At 42.9% G+C, this 14543-nt stretch overlaps 1 protein-coding gene across 1 annotated transcript in view; it reads right to left on the bottom strand.

Moving 5' to 3' along the window:
• LOC308315026 (piezo-type mechanosensitive ion channel component 2) overlaps positions 1–14543 on the bottom strand; it is a gene marked incomplete at both ends in the record, with an annotated part of 47661 nt that overhangs the window by 18480 nt on the left and 14638 nt on the right. Inside the window, 17 exons of the mRNA XM_080762850.1 lie at positions 200–370; positions 583–759; positions 1503–1684; positions 2084–2181; positions 3236–3277; positions 3704–3868; positions 4448–4596; positions 7041–7100; positions 7368–7489; positions 8380–8488; positions 9517–9783; positions 11324–11478; positions 12245–12377; positions 13074–13115; positions 13257–13352; positions 13802–13970; positions 14071–14284. Of these exons, the coding sequence (XP_080618976.1) occupies positions 200–370; positions 583–759; positions 1503–1684; positions 2084–2181; positions 3236–3277; positions 3704–3868; positions 4448–4596; positions 7041–7100; positions 7368–7489; positions 8380–8488; positions 9517–9783; positions 11324–11478; positions 12245–12377; positions 13074–13115; positions 13257–13352; positions 13802–13970; positions 14071–14284 (2351 nt within the window). The remainder of the gene's footprint in view (positions 1–199; positions 371–582; positions 760–1502; positions 1685–2083; positions 2182–3235; positions 3278–3703; positions 3869–4447; positions 4597–7040; positions 7101–7367; positions 7490–8379; positions 8489–9516; positions 9784–11323; positions 11479–12244; positions 12378–13073; positions 13116–13256; positions 13353–13801; positions 13971–14070; positions 14285–14543) is intronic.

Raw genomic sequence — 14543 nt, 5'->3', positions numbered from 1 at the left:
AAATGTGGCAGTACCATAACATAGAAATAATGTTACCAGTAAAAGTCCTGTATTCTACATTTTACTTGAATAAAAGTACAAAAGCATAATATGCAGCAATTACCAAAGTAAACCGTTTAAGCAGATCTACAAGCTCATAAAAACAATATAGAAACCCAAAAGATAAATATTTTATGTAATTCATGGTGTTTCAGCGCACCCGTAGACAGGGCAGGATCCTGCCCTCACACTTGCGTAGTGCTCCACACCAATAGACAGGATCAACCAGGTCTACGTAGAGAATGGACCTCCTGAGCAGTTCCACCGTGTTGCCTCCATGCAGCTCCACTCCCTGCTCCACCATGTCTGAGCTGTTGGTTGACATCAGGCCCTGAGATAAACGAAGAATATTTTTATTATTGCACACTCGCTCGCACGCACGCGCGCACACACACACACACACACACACACACACACACACACACACACACACACACACACACACACACACACACACACACACACACACACACACACACACACACACACACACACACACACACACACACACACGCTACATATGTAGCTTAGCTTCATACTCACAGCAGTGCAGTTTGACGAGTAGTCCAGTGGGTTGACGAATTTGAGTTGGTAAAACATCTTACACACCACCATCACACAGGCCCAGACAGCAGAGATGCTAGAGGCCAGAGGTCGTAACCTTGGGAAAGGGAGGGCAAAAGCCCACAGAACCAGAAAGAGGAAGTTCATCAAGGAAACCTGGAAAGACAAGAGACATGACAAAAGAGACGTCTGAATTGCCAAATAATAACCAACAAGCCTTGTTCTGTCTTGTTATTTTGACCGTGACCTTGATTGTGAGTTTTAGCTTTTGAACACAAAAGTTAATAATCTCTTCTGGCAGCCTACTGATTTTTCACGTTTAATGAAAACCGCTGATCGGTCATCAAATTATTTATTTATTTCAAAGACAGACCGAATTTGCACATTAAGATGTCATTTGACAGCATGGTGTGATGTCATGAAAGGCAACAGATTACTTGAATTTCCACAAGGAATCGAATGCATCATCCCTCACCTTTCTACAACTCTACTACAACCCTGAGGGGAGACCTTCCTTCTATCTTGTTCTATGATTATGTAATTGTTACCGTAACCTCAAATGTGACCTTTGAACATTTCGACCATGAAAACATTTTGATCAACCATGATTAAGGCAGTGTTGTTGAAACATTTATTTATTTTAATTTTTATGTCTCAAACAATTATTGCATAGGAGCTAACAAGTGTGCGGTTATACTTATATAGTATTCTCTCTCTCACACACACACACACACACACACACACACACACACACACACACACACACACACACACACACACACACACACACACACACACACACACACACACACACACACACACAGACCCTCACACTGACCTACCCTACCCACACACACAGACCCTGTGTCCAAACCTGATCCCAAACCATTAATTCCCACCTCTTGCAGTGACACCCAGATGATACCGGTGGACACTATCTTAATACTGTGGAGCTCCAGCAACCTCCAGCCCATCTCCTGTACCCTGTTTAGGCCTGTCAGGGCCTGGATGAGCAGCAGGCTGGCCCGGTCCACAATCACACCCCACTGGTTCTGCTTCTGACTACCGCTGAGAGGATTGTCTAGGAAGGAGGAGGGGGGGAGAGAGAGAGAAGGTGTAGTTAAGTAGGGAGGGAGAGATTACAATTTAGGCATTTAGCTTATCCTGAGTGACTAACAAAGAGCAAAATCGGAGTAACAGGCTAAATAATGATGTAACTAGAGTGCAAAGAAAACAATTTAATGGTACAAAATAACTAGGATATCAGATAAATATCAAATTTAGACAAATCCGTCTAAATAACTTAGCTTGGTGGAATTGTGGAAAGTACACATCATATGTCTATTGTCTATCTATATAGCAATAATAATACACAGACAACAATTGGCACAAGGCCTCAGGAGTGATGGGGGAGATAGAAGAGATGGAGGAAAGTAGAGAGGGGGTTGAGTGGGAGGGCGAGGAGGGAGGAGTCTGACACCTGAGTCTGGCTCCTCAGACTCCTTCTCTGAGGAGTCTTGGAGGCCAACGCTGTCCAGTGTCTCTTGACTCTTCCCATTCATCTGCTCCTTTGCCACCCTGTAGGACAACAGGGAAACATTGGTTATGACCCACTAGTCGCCAAGTATTTTCCTGACAACTACCTATTAATTACCCTGTATTCATAAGTATTTACTGTGTAATTACCAGGTAACTACCCAGTATTTATAAGTATTTACTGTTCTCTAGAGTGACTTAGCATGAGCAAGACAGTTCAATGCCTTGCTAAAGGATTGACAACTAACTGTTGATGAAAATGAGTATTTTTGTCAATTCCGGTGTATTTTCATTGCATTTATGTAATGTCCATTCATATGCATTGTCCCGTCACAAATTTAAAAAATCTACGATCGATGTAAAATTCTCCATTCATTGTCAATGGGAATTTAATGTTTGTTTAAGACGAATTTTGTGGACGGTAACCAAAAGCTGGATGTAGGAAGAAAGAATCTGTGTCCAGCTACAAGACATTTCAGTATGCCACCCGGCTGAAGCCAAAACAAACAGAAAGGTGTACTTAGCCCTAATGCAGAAAGAATAGTAGCTTTTGTGCAAGAGACAGTTTGGATAATATCACCATACAATTAATTCCTTATAATACCTTCTTTTCTTTCATAAAATGTTCACTGTATAGAGCGTCCAAACTTACTTTTTCTGGAGTCTTTCAAGGATTTCTTTAATGCTATGGAACACAACGAGACATGTTAAGTCTGCTGCTCTTCCGTTTAATTGATTTTATTCAGGCTTTTAAGCAACATCTCATCAGACTGGGATTTAAACGTCTTTTTTTGGGAAAGAAATGGCATAGATTAGAAAAGGCAAAACATTGAACACAGATGTGTTACAACAACACAGTAATCGTATCAAAATCAGATAAAAGCTAAGTGCACAACACATTATTACATCACATCACGCTTACAGCATTGTTCCCCAAAAAAGAGGACATTTATGAAAACAGTTTAGGTCCACAGTGTTGCTTGCCGATTGTAACTGATAGTTGTGTATGTATAGTATTCATATGTAGCCTTAAGATACAGTCAGTAATGGTTGTCAATAAGCAGTTGTCTGTAAATACATAAATGCAGGTTCTTACGTGTCAGATATCACGTTTACTGACTTCCGCAGATCTTCCTCTCTGGATGGAGAGACGGGCAGAGTGAGACATTTTTTTAGAGAGAGAGGTATTTAATAGCATTATGCTCTACCAGACTAGAGTACACACTCATTGTACACCAACAGTGGTATCCAACGTTTTTTGGTGGACACACAGCTGTTTGTACTATGTACTTATGTTTAAATGAGTATACAATCGTGTAGTGTGCTCAGTCTGTTAAACAGTGATACATTAGTCTCATTGACATAAATAACATACCGTAAGACATAACATTACTTATGGAATTTCTTTTGGTATGTTATACCAAATTCTCATTGTGAATTCCATGATGATTGTGCAATTGATATTTTAGGTTTTGTCATTATTTCTGATATATTTGATGTACCAATCCAAACAAACACAAACACACACTCGCACACGCCCACGCCCCAGCACCCTGTCTCTCACCTGGAGCCCTCTCTGATAGGTACGTTGTCCAGGTCAGTGAGAGTCAGGAAGTCGTCATTAAAGTAATGCAGCTGAAGGATGCAGGCCAAAAGGAACGTAGCCGGAAGTAGGATCTTAGCGAACAGCTCCACAGTTTGGTATCGCTCCAAGCCCAGGTCACGTAGACTCCATAGGGAGAAAATAAGTCCCGTTTAATACATGTAAACATGCAATGATTAGCTTTTGCCATCAGTAGAGTACTCACATACTGTTGTAGTGATGTAAATAGGTTTTCAATGTAATGAGTCCCGGGGTGTAGGGATGGTCATTTTGAATCTACCTTTTTAAATTCAGATGAGTCCCAGGGACATTTTATGAATCCCACTTCAACGACGTTAGGATTCATATTTGCCATTTTTACAAACTGCAGCATTTAACTCCCATTTCATTTTAAATGGTTATAATGTGGTTATATTCATGTAGAAAACAGAATAAACTATTATTATAGCTAAAAAATAAACTAGAATAAAAAACAGTACAGTAGTACAGTAGTGCATCCCGTGGATGCAGAGGTCGTTGTTTTATTGCGTGCGTCCCTTAACTATAAACTGTGTTTTGGGATGCAAAATGCACCCTATTTTAATCTCTTCTGTTATACTGTATGTTCTCGTACAGTAGACACACCAATGCTTCACATACACCCCAAACCAGACACACAGACAGATGCAGCATATTCACAGAATATACAAGTAAAACAGAACTCACCCATCCTCAGACATGCCCATGATCTGTTTGAAGAGTGCAGAAACAGATCTGAACTGGTACAAGTAGATGGCGATCAGTACCATCATGGAATAGCCTACCACCACCGCCCAGAATGTCTTCAGAACCCGACGCCAAACGTCATAACGAACCTGCACGGTTACAAAACAGATACAGAGATATAAGGCTAACCCTTTGTCATCAGGATTATTCTGCAAAGTTTAAAGTAGAAGGGAGTAAGGGACCCTCTTCGAGGGCGGACTGATATCGAACTAGAAAATGTGCTCCTCAGAGTACAGGTCTCAGACTCTGCCAGACCAGGTAGTAGAAGTAAATCTTAGCCAATCAGGTCCGTCTGGATGACAATAGAGATAAAATGTGTACCGATTAGCGTGATGTCTGGACAAAATCTTCAAAGAAAATGGTTTATAAAACGCCAATGTGGCGTTTCGTGGCAATTGGACACACAACACACATTCATGATTTGAGGCATTTTTTGAGGCCACTCCTGCAAATTTTAGATGCAAAAATCTGCCTCCTGGTGGTGCTATAACAGGACAGTGTGAAAAGGGTGGCATTTATTTCTTGGCCTAGTCAGTGGGAATTCGCGTTTCAAAGTTTCACACCATTTGAGGCGTGTGTACCTATTTGCGTGATGTTTGGACTAAATATGTAGGAGTAATACCCCAAAATGTGTTTTGCAAACATGCGGCCATCAGTAGGAGCAAGACCCCCGTCTTTAGAACTAAACATAGTTCTGGAGGTCAACAATTAAATCCCCAAAAGCCATCCCTCTCTAGACAGTGAAACTGTTGATTTAACTCTAAGGCCTTTTCATAGTCTGGATTTTCGGTGATGAGGTGACCAACGATCCGGTGGTGAGGTGACCACCGGAACTGTAATAACGTGGAGCGGGGGTGAGTAAAAACAGAGAGAAGGGCTCACCACCGAAAATATTAGACTATGAATAACGCTTTAGTTTACCGATAAGGTCATTTTGGGATCGACTGACAACAAGCAAATTGCCGGCCGATATTAAGCAAACGGATGGATGGTGCATCATCTCTTCTGTGAGGCACAGGCCATTAGGCTTGTCTGTAAATGGCTACTAGAGTTCTGACAAGTCAGCAGAAAGACAAGATGGGGATGAAAACCAGGAAAACGTTAGCACAAATGGCTGTGTATATAGTGCATATGAGTCATAATCAATACTCTTTACTGCAAAATGGAATCGATGAGTGTTTGAAGACACACCCAAAACGCCTTACCTGTGGGGCCTCAGTGTGTGTGTGTGTGTGTGTGTGTGTGTGTGTGTGTGTGTGTGTGTGTGTGCGTGTGCGTGCGTGTGTGCGTACTCGCGTGCGCACGTGTGTAGGTGCGTGCATGCATGCATGCGGTGCATGTGATATCGCTTGCACCCTTCTCTTGAACATCTTCATACTTATAAGCAACTGCTTAGTCAGCTGATAATTTCCTGCAGACAATTTAAGTGTCAACACATCTCTAAATGCTCTAAATCTGAAACAACACATCCTTAGTATTGTTGCCTAACAGCCTCCACCAATATAAGTGATTTCCTTCCTTATTTATTCAACCCTCACACTGTGAATATCAGATTTCATTAAAAAAAAAGGGAAAAAAATCAATTTGTCATTCTACAACTACGGTACTTTTACTCTCTGACTCTATGTTGTAGACAACAGGGTTCAGATTACACTAAAACATTTGTACTGTAGGAGGAGAAATCAAGATAGAGTTATCTCTAATATAATGTACTCCTGGGAAACAGAGTCTATACCATTTACAAATAAGAAAAAGACTCTTGCCAATGTGAAGCACACAGCCTTTATCAGACCTACAGTGTGAAGCACACAGCCTTCATCAGCTTGCATTACTTACTATTGCTTGCTTGTAATGTATTCATCTAGTACAGTGGTTTTCAACCAGTGGTCCCTGAGGGGATTCCAGGTGGTCCCCAGCAAAATTATGGAGAGTTGGTAACCAAATAGACCAGTAGATTTTTAACTCTCGAGAGCGTAAAATGAAACCAAATGGACCCTTATGGGTCAATTTGGTTTCATTTCACGCCCTCAAGAGTTACATTATTGTTAAACATATACAGTACATTACCTAATTTACAAGACGTCTACACAATTAGAGGTGTAGCAGAATTGTTATTTTGATCGTTTGCCTGTTATCTCTCCTAATGGTACCAACATCAATACAGCATGGAAACTTATCCAACGACAACAAAATATTCATTAGCTTTGGGTCTGAGAGGCTAAATGTCATCAAATAGTGGTCCGTGGCTCAAATGCAGAATAAATAATGGGCGTTGATATGAAACGGGTTGAAAACCACTGATTGGCACTTGGCATTGCATTGGGTATGCTATGTATGGTTATATGAGGTGATGAGGTATGTGATGGCTACACTCATCAATAATCATAACCTCATAATAAATACTCCTTAATGTCAACAAAGTCCACAAATTTTGTTTTTCAATCAATCAATATACTGGTATACGCAATGCCAATCCCTCATCACCTCATAACCGTAAATACACAATGCCAATGCCTCACTTAACAGGACTAACCTGGTACAAGACCACACAGAAGAGGAAGAGGACAATGTACAGGATCTTGTAGACCATCACCTGTGGAAGGACAATTAGACAAGATTAGCTAAACACTGAGATTCAACTTCTCTGTACTGTACTGTACTGTACTGTACTGTACTGTACTGTACTGTACTGTACTGTACTGTACTGTACTGTACTGTACTGTACTGTACTGTACTGTACTGTACTGTACTGTACTGTACTGTACTTTCTTCCAATAAGGACATTGCCACAATAGGGACACCAGGTTGAATGTGATTAACCTCAAATTGAATAAGAATGATGATGCAAAGCAACACGTACACTTCCATTGAAGCTGACCACAAAGAACATGGAGCAGCAGAAGAGAATCCAGTACTTCACCAATATTCCTTTGAGAGCAGACAACAGCATCGCTACCAGAGGGGCTGGCTCAGCTTCCTCCTCTGAGGGAGAGAAAGAGGAAAACAAGAGCACCACATCACAACAGTCCTGCCAGTCCTTCACTGGCTTCTGGTCAAACAAAGAATCAACTTCAAAATACTCATCATCAGCACACACTACAAGTCCTTAGCCTGACACAGTCTGAAGTTACATTTTCAGATCCGGTGATGTGACGACGTCTTGTCAACCTCCTGGATATCCCCAGGACCAAGCGCAGAACCCGGGGGTTGGAGGGCTGTTAGCTCCCTAACCACACCAAAGAGGCCCCCGACACTCGAATCATTCAATAAAAAATGCACCCACCTCTTCAGAATTGCTTACCCCAGCTTATTATTGTGGACTATAGAGCAGCGAGCCCACTATGTTATTTCCACTCTTTATTCCTTTGTTATATCACCACAGAACAGTATTTTCTAGTTATTATTATTATTACTTGTTACAGTACTTACGCGAGCAGAGCACAAGTGCTGTTTTCGGCTGTGTCTGTCGGTGACTCCCTCGGGCCAATCAGGGATTGTGTATATTTGGTTGTGTTTTACTTTTTACATCAGTCAATCCCTGATTGGCCGAGCAACGGCACCAACACACGGGAGCCAATCCAATAGGCCGAGGGGGCCGACATACGCAGCGCTCTGATTGGCCGAGCGACGCCACCAAAAATACACAATCGCTGATTGGCAGAGTGACAACCTAAAATAACTTAAAAAGAACTGGATGCTGATACTAAGGTAAGTTGCGCACTCTGCTCGTGCACAAGTAGGTCATTCATGGCCAATTTGTGTGCAAAGCGCAAGTTGGCACCTCGACAGAGTGCATTTCTAGTTATTATTATTATTAATGAGTTATTATTTTATTACAATGAAACAACAACATATGGCTAATGTCTTATTACCTGGTATGACTTTGACCTCCTCCAGTGATTCTGCCATCAGGCTCTGTTCCTCCTGGCGTTCCTTCAGCTGCTGTCGGAATGTCAACCAGAAGGTGAAGGTATAGAGGATCTGATGCACGCACGCACGCACACACACACACACACACACACACACACACACACACACACACACACACACACACACACACACACACACACACACACACACACACACACACACACACACACACAAGGACACAAATATTTACAAGGTGCCGTACAGAATGCAGTCGGCAAATCCCGAACAAATACCCACACACCCTTCAGGGGTACAGGTAACAGCGTCTTCGCCATATTTGGCGGCTACCGATAGTGGAAGATATTGCACAGAATTTCGCAAGCCGTTTGGCTGCTTTTTTTGGCATCCCAAGTTGTTGGAAGCCTCTTACGACCAAACTGTGTACATGTCCTAGGCTGCCGAAGATAAACACATATAGATTGCACCTATAGCCTAGTTCAATGATGGTCTGGAGGAGCGGCTGGTACTTAATGACCTTAGTCATAAAGGCTTCCTCTAAGCTAGAGTCAAAGGTGCAGGCCATTTCAAGAATGAAAACTGATTTGTTCTCTTCATTGACCACAACAACATCTGGTGTGTTAGCAGAGAGATGTGAAAAAATGTCAGTATTTTCAGTACAGAGTTGAAACATGGAAGGTTTGACACAGGAATGTCGTGGCGTGCTATGTAAAGCCCTTTATAGGCAAAACAGCCATTCAGAATGTGTGACATGGTTTCTGTAACGAGCCATGTGGCACACACACACACACACACACACACACACACACACACACACACACACACACACACACACACACACACAAGAGTAAGAGATACAATAAAATTTACATTACACTCTCGGCTAATTTAAAAGCCAGTATTTTGAGAGTGAGTTTAGATTCCGTTTCATTGTATTTGAGCCATTTAGCTGACTTATAAACTTACAAATGGAGAATGGGCTTCTGTTCCTACACTATATCACCAACATTTACACTTAACAAGTGTATTGACATGGTGTTCAGATCATCTTCATGCAGAAGATGAAAGATCATCTCACTTCTCCTCCTACTATATCTTCCCTCCTTCCATATCATCCTCACCTTAGCTCCCAGGTGAACGCAGGGAGCTGGATGGTAGCTGTTAAGGTCAAAGTCAACGATCACAGCAGGAGGCAGCCCGGGGTACAGCTCGGCCCGGCTGAGGCGCAGCGCGCTGAGGAAGCCCAACACCACCAGGACTGTGCCGTACACGGCCAGGAACGGGGCGGACATCATGGCGTACCGCCGCCGGTCTCTCATCATCCAGATGATGCAGGACCACACCAGTAGGGCAAAGGTCAACCAGTTGTTGTAGGTGATGCTCCACACCTGAGGGAGGAGATGAGAATTAATATTCTACTGTTTTATAAATATCGATATTATAAAACACGTGATAACTGATAAGTGACTGTCAGATTTTGTGTATCATTTTAATGCATCATTTTGTTTAGATAACAAAGGATCTTCTGCCTATTTAGCGCCTACTGTATGTTTGTTGCCGCAATCAGGGCACACTGCTATCTGCTTCTGCAGTGACACCGCATATATTTCTTTACCATTTAGACCAGGCTTTTTTTTCCTGGCTGAAAACTCCAATGCACTCACCTAAAATGCTTCCAATCGGCAGGTTGAAAATAGTTCAGCTCTCAGCAAGCAGATGAAAATGCCACACGTGAACGTGCAAGCGCAAAATAAGTGGTCATTGCCTCATTGGCTGCTAGGGTTTCCAAAAAGGCTGTACTACCAATGTAAACAATTCAAAACATACAGTACGCTGCACTCCTATTGCTGATGTGCCTAAGGGCCATGAGGTTTCCCCCCCCACCCCACCCCCCCCGGCTGAACATGCCAAAATTTCATCCTGTAAGAATGTTGTTAATCCATTGCCTCTTGATTGTTTTATTTGTATTTTTATCTCTGATTGATCAAATGTATGTTTTAAGCAAAAGAATAATTCAGAGGATTAATACCACCCATTTTCACCCAGCGCAGAGCTTTGCGCTTAGATAATGCGCCGTGAACAAAAAACATTGCATGGATGCACCTGGGACATATCCTCAGTGATGTATCCCAAGGTCATCAGGGTTTCGGGTCTCGCAAAGTCGCAAAATCATACAGACTAAAGAGGTCCTTTGTCTACCAGTCGACCTTGAGGCTTAATCAGGAGATGTAGTAGCCACAGGATAATCTAAGCGGTGGATATTGCTCATGTCTTTATGTATGTAAATTGTCTTGTTCTTTGTGTTTGTATATGTGTTCTGCATACTTGGCTGCTGTGTGGCAAGACAAATTTCAGTGTGAACTGACAATAAAGTACTATATCATATCATATCATATCATACCCCTCACTCAGGTGATCAAGTCCCGATTTACGTCCCAGTAGCTGCCCTCGATCAGTCCCATTAGGGAAAGACCTGCAGGGCCACACAATCCGTTGCTCCGGAACTACTCTGCCGGGACTGGGGGTAGATCAATCTGGCACATGGAAGGACTAGGCTCTGTGGGTTGACTCCTGTCCGGGCCACTCCTACTGTATGTCTCACCAGGTCCACTGCTGGCTTGACCAGGTCCAAGACCTGTGCGTTGCACCAGACACATCATTCAGGAGTGGTGGATTTTTGAGCCGCAATGCTCAAACGGTGGTGCTGCAGGCTCCGCTTGCCCCTTTCGCTACACCGTCAATGTAGCAAAATTGGCTCATTGTGCACCCCGCATTAGACCATGCTAAATAGGGCCCATAATGTCAACCACACGTGTTGACATGCACCATCACCAAATCCCTGTGCATTTGTTGTGCTGGACAAATACATTTATTTTGATCATTGTAAGAGTGAAGTCAGTCTGTAAGTGAAGGTGTGGGGTGGTTTACCATCATGATAATGAGGGCGCTGACGTAGCTGTGTTTCTGCACCAGACGTCCAAATACGACCATACCGCTGGGGCCAGAAGGCGGAGGGGTGGCCGCAACACCACTCTCGAGCACCTCCTCACTCCTCTCCTCCTCCGACTCGCTCTCTCCATCTGCTTCAGGTAGGAAGGAGGGGAAGAAAAGGAGGGATGAAAAGATAGAAATGAGAATACACGTGAAGCCCATGACTCGCCCAATTCCAATACACTTTGCTAGTTTTGGGACGGCTCGGGAAGAAGACAGGGTTAAGCATATCAATGAGATTGATATTTAAGATACCGGTACTCTGAGGGACAGTGCCCACATACCTGTCTAACTACTTCCTCCCAGGTTTAACATTGGAAAATATTAATTCTACTACTCTGCCACCATAATGTGGAATGACCTGACATCGTCCATTGAAGGGCGTGAATCATTGGCTTCTTTCAAAACTGCAAGCCTGAAAAAGCAAGTGGAGGTAGAATTTTCCGTTTTCTCCTCAGTAAATATAGCTATTTGTTGAGGTGTTCATGTTCTATGCTCTGTTGATGAATTGATTGAATAGAACCACAATGGAAACAAGTCCCCAAGGCTTTTTTGTGTTATCCCTGTGTGTTTTACTGTACGTCTGTGTTGTTTACATTATTTAACTAATAATGTATTAAATCAATAACAAATCTTTTTCATTATGCAAGCTGGATATACTGCAGAGTATTCAAACTTTTAGTCAGGCAGGAAATTTACCCCTGTGCCACCTGGACGCCACTAATGAAGTGTATGTTGAAAGTGAAGTGGTTAGGATCTCTGCCAGTGGACCCACTCAGACAGCCGTGGAAAATACTGGCCAATGAAACAGTCAAGTCTATGTAGTTCTTCTGGTGGCTATTTATTCAGTGAGTCTACCTTGTGATCGCAAGTGTATCCCTTCGTACTGTGGCGGCAGGTCACAATTTGAGTAGCCCGTCCCTCCCAGTAGTGTTCCAAGCTCATTTCTATGGAGATCATGCCAGGAGCTCCCCATCAGTAAGACCATTGGCTGAGGAGAGAGAACGCATCATGAGATGTAGACCAGCGATGACTACCGTTGATGTTCCATCAGGCGTGCACTTTCCAATTCCTAGATTATTATAACATTACAAGGTGATACATGTAGTTATCTGACAATAATACTGTTATCCTAGAATATAGCACCTATACAGTATATTCGGGCAGCTATATACGGGCGGCTGTGGCTCAGGAGGTAGAGCAGGTCGTCCAATGATCCCTGGGTCGGTGGTTCGAATCCCGGCTCCTCCTGTCGAAGTGTCCTTGGGCAAGACACTGAACCCTACATTGCCTCCAATTAGTTGGTCGTTGTTAGCTAACCATTGATGTGTGAATGTGGGAAGTGAGGACGCTGGCGTTGACGGTTCGCCGCTTCACCTCCCAATGTATCATGAATGAACCATTGTAAAGCGCTTTGAGCACTTGGAAAAGCGCTATAAAAATGCAATTCATTATTCATTATATAATGTGATGAGTGGGAAGTGCCACTATAAATAGGGGTGGTAGAATAAATATAATACTTTGTTTGTAATCTAGGAGAAAAATCTATTTACAATCTCATACAGTCACATTGGGACATCAGGTGCTTTTGGAGAAATTATTTTCAGTCCTTCTAAATGAAGCAGTAACATCATTGGACAGTAAAATCTAAAAGTTACTATGGATATTGTTCTTAACACAAACGTACCTCATTTGGTAGATATGTTTCTTCATCTGTACTAGTCAACAGCTGTAACAAAAAGAGAAATAAAAACATAAAAAATACATAATAATTGTTAAGGCTTATCCAGGATCCAACTGGTGATGGATGTCTTGTTTAGGTTAACACTTAATGATGATATGTGATCTACAGTAGGTAAGGTAAGTCCACCTCTTGGCTGTCTCCTGCGACGTAGAGGATTTTAGAGAAGCTGGGAGGGATCTCAGGGCTTTCCACTGGACTCTCACCCTCTTCAGCATCTATATCCTAATGAACCAATGCACAATACACATGAACGTGAATATCAACAATAACAATAACCATGTACTCTATGGGAGAAGCGTACAGTACAGGCATTCACAAACATATACTGTATTATTGGTACTAGTTGTAGAACTCTTTGTACCAGTAGCAGCACTGTCTAATGTCTATAAGAAACTTTAAACTATAAAAGTGCACCAAGTAGAGCACAAATCTCTGCCAGGAGCCATACTCGGCCTAAAAGCGATGTGATTACCAGTTGTATGAAGTCCCTACTGTCTTTGTAATGTAATGACATTACAGACACACACACACACACACACACACACACACACACACACACACACACACACACACACACACACACACACACACACACACACACACACACACACACACACACACACACACACACACACACACACACACACACTGTAGGTCTGGTCTACACACACCTCTTCCTCTATGACGTGGACCCATTTGTGCAGCAGTGCCACCAGTGTGTAGTACAGCAGCAGCAGAAGCAGAGGGTTGATGAAGTCAGGCCAGCTGACATGGGAGTGCAGATCCAGAGCGTACGGGTCAGAACTGTTGGTTCTGATTACCCCTGTCATACCAAACAACCTGGGACAGACAGAGAGATGGACAGGAGGGCAGGTAAGAGTTACACAGATATGACACGATTGTCTTCCTTTGAAGGAATTAAAACTATAGCCTCTGTTACCTGGCGTAGACATCTTGAGGTGGGATTAGTTGTTGGGCGATGGGCAGCTGGTAGGTATACAGGGCCAATAAGTGTCCAGCACTGAAAATGGCCATCATCACGGTCAGAGAGCTAAAGAAGAGAAGGCTGATGGACCGGCTGAAAACCCACCACCACACCAGGCCTAGGAACACTCCAAAGTAGATGCCTGACGTCAATGAAGGGAGCACAATTCCTGGAGATAAAGATATGAATACATTAAAACACACACATGTGTGGCCTAGTGGTCCAGGCACATGCCACATATAGGCTCTGGCCTGACAGTGCGTTGTGTGTTCGAGTCCCGTTCATGACGACCTTTGCTGCATGTCTCTCCCCTTCTCTCTCTCCCTCTTTCCTGTCTGTCTTCACTGTAACTATCAATAAAGGCACAAAAGAAAATCAACAATACACATTTGTGCATATGCACACAGTCAGAGATCTATCACACTCAA

This window comes from Protomyctophum bolini, assembly GCF_963924005.1.
Source record: "Protomyctophum bolini genome assembly, chromosome: 5".
NCBI lineage: Eukaryota > Metazoa > Chordata > Actinopteri > Myctophiformes > Myctophidae > Protomyctophum > Protomyctophum bolini.
The sequence above is the reverse complement of the archived record's forward strand: the minus strand, read 5'-3'. Positions and strand labels throughout refer to the sequence as shown.